Genomic DNA, 13,825 nt, shown 5'->3' with positions numbered 1-13,825 from the left:
CCAAGGATGAGTGGGGCTGGGATCCAGCAGTGGCCCCAACCCCTGGCCCTGGCAGCGGTGGTGACGGGAGCTGAATCCACCTTGGGCCAGATCTGCAGCAAGGGAAGAGTTGGGCCAGGTGAGAGGGTTTTTTTAAAATTAAACATTAAAATTACACTAGTAGGAAATTGTTTTATTTTCACTAACTAGATTCTCTGTTTTCATTTTTTTTTATTTTAAACAGTCAAAACAAAACTGCAAAGTGCAAATGTGTAAAAGCCAAAAAAAAAAAAAAAAGCTGGGGGGGGCAGCCAACATATTTTTTGCTTGGGGCAGCAAAAAACCTAGAGCCGGCCCTGCTGTGACGTCTATGCCGTACTCACCTAGGCGAGGAGGCTGTTGTCAGGTGGGTGCCTGCGCCTGCTGGGAGAGCAGATTCCCCGCCCACGTGCCTCACGCAGCTGGCAGCGCCCGCCCAGCAGGGAGGCAGGATGCGCCCAGCCGCGGCTTGGCACCGGCCTCTTCACGTGTCACACGTTAGGCAAGGAGAAGTCCCAGCAGCAGTGAAGAGGGCCGGGCCGGGCCGGCCGGGGGAGAGTAGGCTGCTTGGAGGAGCCCTAGCTAGCTGCGAGTGGCTGGCAGCGCCCCGTCGCGCTTCCCGCGCGCCACCCCGCTGAGATCCGCACCGACAGCCGCCGCTCTGGCGTGGGGAGGGGCGGGGGTGCGCTGGGAACTACAACTCCCAGCAGGCAGCGCGGGTTGCCGTTGCCCGGAGTTCGGAGGAAGCGGAGCGCGCGCTGGCCGGCGCTCATGCGGAGGTGCTGCCTGCTGGGGTGTATGGGCCGCTTGGGAGCCGAGGCGCGCGCGGCTAAGGGAGCTGATGCGTCCGGCGGCGGGGCGGGCCCTGGCAGCGCTCCCGTTCCGTGGTGAGCCAGGGTTTAAGGGGCCTGTGATCTCTCTATGAGCCTTGGCTGCTGCGAAGTCCCCTGTGGTTGTAGCACAGCAGCCACCGGCCTCCCTGTGTCTGTGCTGCGGGCAGGGCCTGGTGGTCAGGTGCCAAGTGCATCCGCAGCATTACGGTGAGAGGGTCCGTCCGGCATTATGAACTCTGGGGCAGTTTCTTAGCAACCTGCCCTTGTCACTAGTTTGGGGTCTCTTTAACTGGCAGCTAGGGCAGTGAAAGGCTCGTGCTTTTCTTTCCCACTGCTGCTCCTCTCCCCTTCCTTCCCTCTGCTTATCCTCCCATTAAGCATGTTAGCTGCTTTGATGAAACTGGAATGGAACTATTGGTGCCGTGTTATTTTGTGTCGCATCATATTGTTTCCTCTGTTCCCTCTAGACTAGTACGTTCTTGCAGGTAAGAGAAAGTTAATTACAAACTCCACTATAGCTGTCTAATACTGCAGTGCGCTGGCTAATCTGTACCTCTGTTCTCTTAGTATCAAAGCTGCTCACCTATGTGACCCAGGCCTCTACTGCTAAAAGCTTATAGAGAAATTTTCCTTTAGCTCAACTGGTCAGACCCTGTGCTTTTGGAGGACAAGTAGCTATCCAGGTTAATCACTGTTGCCATAAAGTTCACAATACCTGTGGTCATACTGACAAACATGAAGTTCCTAGGTAGCTGTCAACTTGTTATAACTTAGCTCTTGTAGGATGCATTGATACTATAAAATTGATACCTGTATTGTAGCAAGGATGCCACTGAACTGATGCTGTTGCTAGTAGAGATGGAGCTCGGTCTTCTGTACCACCATGTTATGAAAACATGACTGAGCGATTTTCATAACATGGTAGTAGAAATGCCTGAGCCCTGTCTGTAGTAGAGTTTACAGCATTGCTATCACTGGGAACTATTTTTCTTGTGTAGAAAAGGCTATATTTTACACAGCCCTTGGAAGATGCAGATATTAATAGTCACTGAGTTCAAATTTTAGCTCAAAGAATGTCTTTTCTGCTGTTCACTTGCTACTTTCTATTTTTGTTGTTTGTCTTTAATTACCACTTAACAATGTGAAGTGTTCGTTTTTGTTTTGAGATACAGATTGGATTGGCGGGGGGGAAAGCTATTCAAAATGGTATAGAACTGCATGGTTGTGCAGTGAGGAAAATGAAGTCAATGATGAAGCATATTTTAGTTTATTTTTGTCCAGATAATGGAGTCTCTCAGCTCTGCTAAGGCTCATAAGTGTGAATCAGCAATGGAGGATGACAGTGAAGATGACATTGAGTTTATCTGTGTAAGTAGATGTTGGCTCAATAACTATAGATACTTTTGCCAGTTAAATATATAAAATGTTTTAAGGTTTGAATATGCAGTGTTGATTATCTCTACTGTATGTTAAATAAAATATTGGTGTCATTTTAAAAACTCAAATTTTCAAAGCAGAAGAAAATAGCTTTAGTTTTCACTTTCAAAAAGCAGTCAACGTGAGCTGACATGCCTGTGTCAAGAGAATCTGTATTAAAAAGGGGGTTGGATTTGAGGCCCTAGTCCTGCAATGACATCGGTCAGGGTGGGCAGGGGTGACTTTAGTGGGCTCTGCTGAGACACAATGAGCCTTGGCACACCTCATTACAGGTTGGGGCCCTAATGAGTTAACCACCTCTGCTAGAGCTGAATAGGAGAGTCGCAGAACAAAGCTAGTTTTTGTCAGACACGCATATGGATAGACTGTGGGTCATATTCTGATACCTGTAATGCAGTAGAATGGCACATTACTGCAAGAGTAATCCACTGAAGTCAAGGAGACTACTTGTGAAGTAAGGTGTGCAACTCATTGTGTAATGGCACCAGAATCTCCCCCTGTGTTACCTGATAGAGACAAATAGGAGTAGAAGCCTAATAGCAGTTTAGTTAGGATGTGGAGTACTATTTAACACACACAGTGCAGAATGGATTATAGAATGCTGTCGTGTGGCTTCTGACTCAGAACCCTTCCTGTGACATCAGATTTTGTATGGAAGCCCAACTGTGCCACAGTAACTGGTTTTCTGTATATAAAAGCCGGGGCCCGCGTTTAGGGGTAGCAAGCAGGGCAGTTGACTAGGAGTCCATGCGCAGGGGGCCCTGCAAAGCTACATTGCTCAGGCTTTCGCTTCAGCCGCGGGCGGTGGAGCTCAGGGCCCTGGGCTTCAACCCCATGCAGTGCGGTGGTGGTTTCTGCCCTGGGCCCAAGTGAGTCTAATGCTGGCCCTGCTTGGCAGACCCCCCTGAAACCTGCTTGCGGCCCCCTAGGAGGCCCCAGACCCATGGTTGAGAACCACTGGTGTAGTTTGTGTGTGCATATCACTTAAGGCTGTCGGAGCCTGACTACAGCTTTTAGAAACATGCATTGCTAAACTTATGAGGAAAGTGGAGCATGTATAATACTACATGGAAGTGGGCCTCAATCCTTTGTCAATGAAGGAATGCTATGATGGAAGGAAATATGGAAGAATGGCGGGACAACTTTCCTTTACAGGAGAACAACTTATGACCAGTCTTGCGCACACACAATAAGGAAATAGAGTACAGATTTGGGTATGCAGTAGATTCAAAGACTGTGTGAGGTAACTCTAAGTAAAACAGTAAACCCCACAACACTATAAAATAGATAGTATAGATCAGCAGTTCCCACCCCCCATTTTAATGAGGTTGCCAGGGCTGGCTTAGACTTGCTGAGGTTCGGGGCGTAAGCCCGAACCCAACTGCCTGGGGCAGAAGCCTAAAACTGAGGACTTCAGCCCTGGGCGGTGGGGCTCAGATTACAGGCTCCCTGCCTGGGGCTGCAGCCTTTGGGCTTTGGCCCGTTCCCCGACCCACTGCCTGGGGTGGTGGGTCTTGGGCTTTGCCCCCCCCCCCCACCTGATGGGGCAGCAGGGCTCAGGTGAGCTTGGGTTTTGATCCCCCCCGTCCTGGGGGTTGTAATTTTTGTTGTCAGAAGGGGGGTCACAGTGCAATGAAGTTTGAGAACCCCGGTGTAGATTTTAATGAGTCTGCTCTTTAGTGACCCTGGTCCTCACTTGTTTGAGGACATGGTCTCTGTGTGCACCTAGTAATGATGTTTGGTACTGAAGGACGCTGTCACTCAGAGCAGACAGGCAGGGACTGAGGTACCACACTAGGTGTCGTCTGTAGAGAATGAACGTTTTTTGCCTGTGCCATTACCCCCTGCCAGTTGTAAAAGTCCCAGAAAGGGGAATGGTTGTGGGGAGCCTTGAGTCCCAGCAGCTTGCGGGGAAGATTGGATAGTGTCCATGGATTTTAGTTCAGTTTGATCGTAAAGTACAAGGGGTTTGGTGCTGCAACTGATAAACACAGTGACAGCTGGGGCATGTGAAACCTGGACAACTGCTAGAGCAAGAGGGTCTATCTGTCATCACTTTCCCTTTTCCTCCTTATTAGTCTAGTCTCATCCCTCCTGTGAGTCCTGGGTTTGATCAGCGTTTTTAGACTTGGTAGCTCTTCCTGCCTTTTGTGTCCTGAGGCTGGTCGTCTTGCATGTTGTGATGGTCTGGCCCCTTGCTCCAAGAAACACCCCTCTTTTAAAACAGTCTCTGTCCCTTTTTGCCCATGCGTTTCAGCTTGCAGAGAGTCATTCAAAGTCAGTGGCTCTACAGGTAGAAAACCCACTGTTCAACTAGGGAAAAGTCATTCAACGCTGATGGCCCTTGATGGTGCTCTCATTGTAAGACCTCTCTGAGGTATCCCATGCTTTAGCATGAGCAGGATAGGGTCTACAATAGCTTTGTCACGACCAAGTTAGTTTTTTTCAATGCAAACTGAATGTCTTAATCCAACATGGAAGTTACGATGCAAAGTGAAGGGCACCATTAAGGTTACAATTAAAAATGTCATTCACCGAACAAAATGGAGTTGAAACTTTGACTTAGACATATCCCCAGTCTCTTTCACATAGTTCACTCTGCTTACAGAAAATAATGAAGTGCAGTTTGATTTGTGAAGGTTTTGTTTTTCTTTTCAGTTGATGAAACCAATTATATATCTAAATTCTTGAAAAAGGAATACAAACCTTTCAACTCCTCTTAAGGGCTTCTTGACAAAAACTATCTTTGCAAAGGGTAAGCACAGTAAATAAAAAAAATTACATAGCTTAATTATTCCATCTTCTAGGGTCCTATCTGTTTTGTCTTTACCTTTTAGTTTAGAAGTTCTTTGAGCAAGTAGAGCCCTTGGTTTGGTGATGATCCTGCAAGGACTTATGAACATGTTTAATTTTCGAAGTACTCCTATGAAGCTCATCTTAAAGTTGAATTTGTGTGTCAGTCTTGGCAGGATTGTGGCCTTTGCGTCTTGTGCAGCACCCCGTATAATTAACATCCTTGGACATTTCTATAAAATCAACTGTACGACATTAAATTATGACATTGTATGATCCTGTCTGAAAGAAATTGTCTGAATTTGTACAGTGCATACTGTAACTCTTCTGTGGGGTGTTGGGTTCTCTCCCCTTCTTTCTTTCTTCTTTGCTCTACAGTATGGTAGTTGGAACTGAAGTATGGAATCTGAATGAAAACTCAGGAAGTCAGAATCCATAGAATTTACATATAGGTTTTCCAGAATCACAGGAAACTTGTGTACTCCAGAACAAACAGCGAGGTTGACCTTGCTCCTCTCTTTCAAATTCCTCCTCAAGCTTCGTTAACTTAATTGAGCCATCTTGTAGTGACCTCTACTCATGTCTTCTGAACTTGCTGATTTTTTTTTTCTTCTCCAGTGAGATTTTTTTCAAATGCAGTGTGAGGCACCCAACTCTTGTTGAAAGTCAATGGGAATTGAGGTCTAACTGCCACTTGGACCTTTGAAAATCTCCCCCTCAAAATAATATATTGGAACAAAAATAAAGAGGAACCAACAGGGGGTGTACCTCTCAAAAGAGAATTTGTTCTGTAACAATTCCTCTTTGTTCCATAACAATTATTTATCTCTTACAGTGCTATGTCTAATTCTGACTGTCAGTTTCTTTGAGCAAAAACTTATCTTCATTTATCTGTAAAGCATCGTGCATGCTTATTGTGCTGTAGAACTAATGAATTAATTCATGGACACAGTTTGAACAGCAAAGTAAAATAGGTTGTTCAGGATGGAATATTCTTTTAAAAAATGGAACTCTATTCCAAATCATTCTAATAGGATAGTGACAAAGAACCGGCAAACACTCACTTCTGAGGATAGTCCTACTGGACTCGGTATTTATAAGATGGGAAACTAAGAATATGAAGAATGAATAGCCAAAGTATATAAATACAATTATTTCTTTAAAAAGTACATCAAATAGTAGGTTCTTGAGAGTTAGTGAATCTGCTAAGGTCCTCAATTCCCGCCTTAGGGGTCCTCAATTCCCCCCCACCCCCCAACCAAAAAAAATAACCCAGTGGTCTGTGAAACACTTGTGGAGAGGTGGTTGGCTAGATGGTATTGGACCGCCTCCTTGTTTCCATCTGCTGTGTCACTTTAGAAAATGTAATGTAATTATAAATGAAAATACATTACTAGCTCTGTTCTTCCAGGTAAACAGTTTCTAGTAATTTCTACAATTTGACAACAAAATCTTAGCCAGATTCTAAATCTTGGAAACAAGAAGTGATAGTCTTGCAGACACTCCTGTGGAGGTAAGGAGTCAGGCGCAAGACTTGGAAGATAATCAAGAAAAGCAGTGAGACCTGCTGATGTGTTCATAAAGAAAATGGCTGCCTTCCCATGAGACCTTGAGTATTTGGATCATTATTCATATTCTTAGAATATAATTACAGATATTTTAGATTTTCTCCAGGGAAAAGATGCAAACAAGTGTTTTGTTAGTAAATGGCTTCCCAAGATCTAAAGATAAAGGTAATAATTGGAGATATACCAATCTCCTAGAACTGGAAGGGACCTCGAAAGGTCATCGAGTCCAGCCCCCTGCCTTCATTAGCAGGACCAATTTTTGTCCCAGATCCCTAAGTGGCCCCCTCAAGGGCTGAACTCACAACCCTGGGTTTAGCAGGCCACTGCTCAAACTACTGAGCTATCCCTCCCCATATGTGGTAGACCTACAACACATGGTTCTACCACATATGAAAAATCTAGCTGCTTGCTGAAGTATCTTTCATTCATTTTCAAAGGCTGTCTTTCCTATTCATTTGAATCACTATATACTGAATAGACAAACTCTCTCAAGTATTTGTCTTTCTGGATTTGAGTTGCACCATATGGATGGCAAGGAAAGCTTTGGTCCTGTGAGGAGCAAACTCTGGACTCAGACTGCGATTTTTATTCCTGACCAAACTCTGACAAGTACTGGGATTTTGTATGTACTACCCTAGAGAAAGCAGAAACACTAATAGATGCATCCGTCCACAATCCTAGCCAGTCCCTTTGAAGAAGTAGACTCGAACTAAATGGGAAATCTTCTTTTGCTATAAAATGGCGAGCACAAATAATCTGGTGGCAGTTTTGTAGTTTTACACTTGATTTTCAGTATACTTATAAAGTTTCTTATCATTGAAAAATAAGGATATGTCACAGATGCAAACTCTGTTCATGGATGTCAAAATTCAGTTCAATTCTATATTTATATTGTATATGTGTTTATAACTATATTCATAGCACAGTTAGGTTTTAGCATAAACTGGCACATGCTGTTTCTGAGGCATTAATTTGATGTATGTAAATGCATACATAGATACATTTTCCAAAAGGTTTGAAAAATTAGTAGACACCTGCTAGCCAGAGGGTGATACAAAATGGGAGGGACAGATGTGCAGATCTGAGGTTTTAGGGGAATGATGATGTGAAGCCCAACCCCACTATCCCAAAAGCTTCTTGAAAAGGAGGTGCTCTGGAATTGTTAGAGGCTGATCCAGGGCTGCATCTTTCTCACCACGTTCTGGCTAAGCAAAGTGCAGCTGTTTTTTTTTTCACTAATAAGACTCTGAATAGTAGCAGTGAAACTAATTAATTAGTTTTTTGTTAATTAAATTCTAATGTTCTGGGACAAGCTATGAATAGCTAGAGACACACACTAGCTGCCTGGAGACTCAAAAAACAATCTTGCATCATTTCAGATATAGAAGCTCCAGACACTTTTAAAAAAATGATTGTAGATTCTGCAGAAATTAATGTTTGTGCTACATATATAGGTTTACTTATCCTATTCTGGCATGACTCAAACAATATGGGATACATGCGGTGGTCTACAGTATGTCTATTATTCAGAATGTCAGACTACATGATCATAATGGTCCTTTTCCCTTAAAATCTATTAACGTTTTGTCACCACAAGGAAGACCTGGAGCTCTAGACTTAACTTTGAAAGACCTTTTTTTAAACAATGCCATACTCCCTTTATTTAAGATATTGATTGCTGTTCCCGCATTGTACTTTGGAATTTTGTTCCTGTCCCCATCGATAGTTCACTTATCATTCCTTGGCAGTCTGCATCTATGTGCTGGTTTGCATTATGCCAAAGTTGTGCAGACTCACAATGGCAAGTCAGTTTTCTTTATGGGATAGAGATCTACCACGATGGGAAGTCGGCAAGTGCCATTCTTTCTAGAATCCTCACTTTTGAGTGTAAAAACGTACTGGTGTCCAATTCCTTCTTACATCTGATAAAGATTTAATAAAACAAATGAAGAAAACTTTTTCTATTCATTAGCTTATGTAATGCCTTTTGTGTACATAGACATATGTCAGGATACAGGACATATATTACTTCTGTCTACATAGTGCTGATTATGTATGAAAAAACTATTGGGGCGCAACTGTTTGATACTATTTCCTGTGTTAAGTCTTTAATGCTCAAGAAGGAATCTGGTAATGCTTTGTTCCCTGAGTGTTGATCTCTTAACTTTTCTGATAGAAGCATTTGTTTTGTGGGCTGAGTGTCACTTTGTATAGTGAGATCTAGCATTCCATCTCTTGATAATAGACTGATGCCCAAGTACAGTTGGAGAAAGAGGGTGGGATATTTGTTTCACTGACATGGTATTCCTTAAAGCATGTGAACGTGGTAAACCGAAAACCAATGAAAAGGAATGTAACAGAAAGCTGGGTGGTGAGGAGACAAATAGAAAGAGTGGTAAATAAAATGAACAATTTCAAGTTGATTACACCGTTTGACTTTTATATACAGAAGAAGCAATGGAAAAGAGGAAGACCAAGAGAGAATTGTGGGCTGCGGGGTGCTAAGTAAAAAGATTTTATCACAGAATGTGTTTGATAAACCCATTAATAGCATTTCTGAACACACCATGAAATAACTGGCCAGTGTATCCATATATGTGATATACTAGATCCCAATATATTAACGTATAGAAATTTAACTTCAAGAAAAAACATGCTTTTTTAAACCTTTTTTTAGGAAGGGCCTTCAAGACCTGTGCTTGATTGCATTGACCTTGTCAGTAGTGATGATGAAGAACCTAGCAGCAGCTCTAATGTCCATGTGAGTATGTTATAATATTTCATTCTTGGACATTATCAGTTGAAATAATTTTTCCAAAAGAAACCCAGAACTGATTTTGTATCTTTCTTTATGTAGAATGTTAATAGTTTAGACTCCGTGTTGGTGTATAAACCAAAGCAAACGTGTGTAAGGTGATTTGCAGTCACAGCTGTCTTTTGTGGAGTTAATAAATACTAATCTTTGGGATGTCGTTACACTCAACTAACTGCAGGAGTATTGTGAATCACATTAATTTTAGTAGCTTCTGCTAATATGTGGTCATTCCCTATATGAAAATGTTTTTACTCCATAGTCCAGACTGCAATATTTCCTCCCGACTGGTTGTAGGCCTAGTACGCTGGTGCTGTGCAAATAATAATACTGTGTCTTCCATAACTCATTCATAGAACCCCATTGTAAAGCAACCTGATCCATCCTTCCCCCATGGTTGCTGATATTTTCTTTAAAAAGAGGTGCTGCTTATTTGGATCGTTTAATGTATTTTGCTAGTTTAAAAACAAACAGAAAAAAATCCATTTTTTTGTGCTTTATCTAAATTTCCTTTGCCATCATTACTGCTGTTCCAAGATACTTATGTGCAAAATGGAATAAATCCCATCTTATTATACCTAATTCTTGATTTATTCAACTGGTCCATAGTCCAGTTTTTGCAGCATCAATCCCTTATATGGGAATATTTTGTCAAACCCTGAAGTATGACATTTAACAAACCGAACAGGAAGTAAAAATTGATTATAAGGCTGAACCTTTTGTTTGCAAAAGTGTGTTAGTGTGATCAGTAATAAGAGGAAGGGAAGCTTACAAAAGTACAAGAAAAGGCTTTGCTGAAAAACGATGTTTTTTCCAATGTCTCAGTGCGGAGATGGTCTCTCTAATGTGGAAATTGTTTTCCTTCAATTCATATTAAGCTTGACAGCTGAGTTGGGGCACCTACTCTCTCTGTGGAGGACATGGTTGATTGGCTTTGATCTTCTGTTTGAGTGCTTAGTCAAGGAGCAAAGCGAGGCCTCATCTATACTTAAAAATTAGATCAACCTAGCTATAGTATTTTTCACAGCCCTGAGCACTGTAGTTAGGTTGACTTAATCCTCAGTGTGGCTAGATCAATGGAGGAATTCTTCCATCAACCTAGCTGCCACATCTCAGAGACGCGGATTAACTACATAGATGGAAAACCCCTTTCTGTTCATGTATCAATCATCTATACTACAATGGCACAATTGCAGAGCTGTGGCTATGCCGCCCAACCAGTTGTAATGTAGACATATCCTGAGTTACTGAAATCTTCATCTACAACTCTGTAGAAACTGAGTAAATGGTATGTTTGAGAGAAGGAGGGCAAGTCCATTAGCTCAAGCAGCATGAATAACTGAAGCATCTCCAAAAATGCTAAATACACTGTGGCTTCTGGCTCAGATTGATGTATTTTGGTGAAGTACTTTGTAGAACCACAACATACTGTGAATCTCATTTGACTATATCTTAGGTAAGGCGTTTAAGTAACATGCTGTAAAGAGCATGAAATGTTGTGAAGTCTACATCTGTAAAAGACTTTGCACATGGCAAATTTACACCTTGTTTATTATTTGTGTAAATAAAAATCTTACTAGCAGAAAGGAAAATGGTTGTACCATAACAGATTCTAATGCTAAATTGTCCTTAAACTTTGTTAGTACATTTCAGTTTCAACACTTAAGTTTGCAATTTAGTCTATTGCACTTTAGGGACTGCTGCATTGAATCTTACCCAAGCCATTTCCTTGCAGTGCTTACTCTGTGATGTGGTCTTTAATCCCCAGAGAGATGTTTTTTGGTGTTGTGGAAGCCAGTAAATAATTAACAAGGTTTTGAAGAGATCTTAATGAATGTTAGTTAGCATGAGTTAGGTTAACTGTGACCCTGGTGACGTGAGGAAGCAAGATAATGTAAGACAGAGTGAATTGTGTGAAAGTTATTACGACCTTGCAATGTGCAGTCTTGCAGTCTTGTTTTTCTAGTGAGATAGCAGAAAAGCTTATGTATAAACAAAATGTATTTGTTGCTTTTTACTGTCTGTATTATTGCTAGAAATCGTTTGAAATAATGGTATAAAGGCTTGATGTAATTGTTTACCAGTTGAGAGACCTGTCCAGGACCCTGTGTCCTATGGCACTCTCTCCCTCCATGGTAATTACTGGAGAAATAATAAAGTATTTAATTTTGCTGCATCCAAACAAAAAGCGAGAACTGAGTTTTTCTTCGACAGTGTAAATACATTGTATATATGTTTAAGTGAATTGCATTGTGTGACCAGGGTCCTGGGGGGGGGGGCGGGAGGGACACTGAGAATGCTCAATTAGGGCAAACTTCAAAGAATGGGACAGACAATCCCTCAAAACTGGTGGTTATGTTAATACTTAAATTCAAGCCAGCGACAAAACAACTTCTACAGCCTTACTGGTTACACAGAAGCCAAAACACAGCTTCCTTAAAGCAACCCAGCCTTGGGTACCCACCCAGACAGCCAAGTCAAATATGATGGAGATTATTGAAAATCTTGTTCATCATATGAAAAGTTCTGCCAATCCCAAAGGATTGGGGACACTGCCTCCCAGGTTAATGAATACTTCACATTTTACCCAAATACATGCTTACAGCCAATTTTTATTAATTAAACCAAAATTTATTAAAAAAGAAAATAGGGAGAATATTCGTTAAAAGATCATTATAAATACAGACATAAGTATAGTTCTGAGATCAGTTTCGTAGCAATGCTGAGCTTTGGAGTTGCAAAGAGTTCTTAGTCCTAGGGCTGCCAACTTTGGTTGGATGAATTCCTGGAGATTTCATCACATGACATAATCTTTAATTAAAGAGTCATCTTTAATTCTTGGGGACTCCAGGACAATCCTGGAGGGTTGTCAACCACAATTATTCCATAGGTTTAGTCCAATTTCCAATACCAGAGTGCTCCAAATGAAGTTGGAGACCACAGTTTTGCAACTCATGCTCCCCCTGATGAAGCATAAACAGATTTGAGATGAAAGGATCAGGTCCCAAGGGTCCTTTATACAGTTCTTGGGCAGTACAGAGTCCTTGGGTGAAGAATAGGTTTTTCAAGAAACCTCCTGTTTCCTAAACATCACTGGTAATCTAACTACATGGATAACTATCTTATGTTAATCCATTAAGCAGTTTATAGACAGTTTACCATAAACTTTAAAGAGACATATAGACAATGACATTATTTCACCCAAGTTTCATCTAAATGTTAATATTTCCTTTTGATCTCTGCATTAACAGAATTCAGCCTTAGACAGGAACTATTTGGTTACATTGTTAACCTTTAACAAGATATAGGAAAACATAGTAATTGTAGTCGTATGTCTATCTTAAAATTCTTTAACAATGCAAGTTTACATTTAAAAGCTCTAACCTATTTAACATGGAATGGCCCTAATTACTATTCACATACTTTTCTAACATGTCTTTAAAGGTTGAATCTGGGTCAGTTAGTCTGCAAGTTGCTTAACCCTTTCTGTCCATGTGTCACACACTGATTATGGGTTAAAAGGGTAACAAGTGAGTAGGGGCATCCTTGTCCCTGCTCAGAGTTGCCCATGGAGAGACTGAGGTAAACACCCAGGAACTCCTGGGCTCAGCCCTTCCTGTATGGTGTGAGTCTTGCTCACATAGGGGCTGAGAGGGAAAGTCAGGGTGGGTGGATATGAGGATAAAGTTAATTGGGGCAGAGACTCAGATCTTTTGGTCACTTGGTTCAGCTGGGGTACTGTGCAAATAGAGAAATTCCCCTACTATGGTGGAACAAATCCCCCACTTACATGTGGGTTTCATGTATATAGTCTGTAGGGTTCCATTGTTGAAGCCGAACTTAGTGTCCAGGAAGTTGATGCTGGTGTGGGAGTGTTCTAGAGAGTTCGATGGATAGGTGGTGGTGGTTGAAGATGTGGTGGAAATATACGAGGGAGTTTAGGTCCTCTCTCCAGAGGATGGAAATTTCGCTGATGTATCTGTCATATCATTGGTTTAGTAGTGCATATTTCCAGAAATTCTTCCTCAATGTGACCCATGAAGAGGCTGGCACATCAGGGAGCCATCCTAGTATCCATGGCTGTTCCCAGGGTTTAGACAAAGTGTTTGTTGTTGAATGTAAAGTTGTTATGGGTGAGGATGAAATGGCGATGTTTGGGGTGGATATAGGAGTGTTGTCCATTATCTTGTAGGTATTTGAGGCAGGTAGCAATTCTGTCCCAGAGGGAGGTATTGGTATATAGAGAGGTGACGTCCATGGTGCAAGGGTGGTTTTTTGAAGGAGGTTGTTAATATTGCAGCTTTTCTGGAGGAAGTCGGGTGCATCCTGGAGGAAACTGGCCTTTTGTGTGCTGAGTGTTTTGA

At 41.9% G+C, this 13,825-nt stretch overlaps 1 protein-coding gene and 1 long non-coding RNA gene across 11 annotated transcripts in view; one reads left to right on the top strand and one right to left on the bottom strand.

Moving 5' to 3' along the window:
- The window catches only part of LOC120399988, a 28,505-nt gene extending 28,003 nt beyond the window's left edge, over nucleotides 1–502 (bottom strand). For both annotated transcript variants that reach the window (XR_005595444.1, XR_005595445.1), the window contains exon 1: nucleotides 363–502. This is a non-coding gene — a long non-coding RNA (uncharacterized LOC120399988). The remainder of the gene's footprint in view (nucleotides 1–362) is intronic.
- Nucleotides 97–13,825, top strand: part of LOC120399986 (E3 SUMO-protein ligase ZNF451-like) — a 74,782-nt gene continuing 61,053 nt past the window's right edge. For 2 of the 9 annotated variants that reach the window (XM_039528307.1, XM_039528301.1), the window contains exons 1-3: nucleotides 1,087–1,336; nucleotides 2,133–2,219; nucleotides 9,327–9,410. In XM_039528307.1, the coding sequence (XP_039384241.1) occupies nucleotides 2,136–2,219; nucleotides 9,327–9,410 (168 nt within the window). In that variant the 5' untranslated portion in view covers nucleotides 1,087–1,336; nucleotides 2,133–2,135. The other 7 variants (XM_039528306.1, XM_039528305.1, XM_039528302.1 and 4 more) reach the window with 7 other exon arrangements.

Source organism: Mauremys reevesii, linkage group 3 (genome assembly GCF_016161935.1).
Source record: "Mauremys reevesii isolate NIE-2019 linkage group 3, ASM1616193v1, whole genome shotgun sequence".
NCBI classification, from domain to species: Eukaryota; Metazoa; Chordata; order Testudines; family Geoemydidae; genus Mauremys; species Mauremys reevesii.
This window is presented reverse-complemented; position numbering and strand designations above follow the sequence as displayed.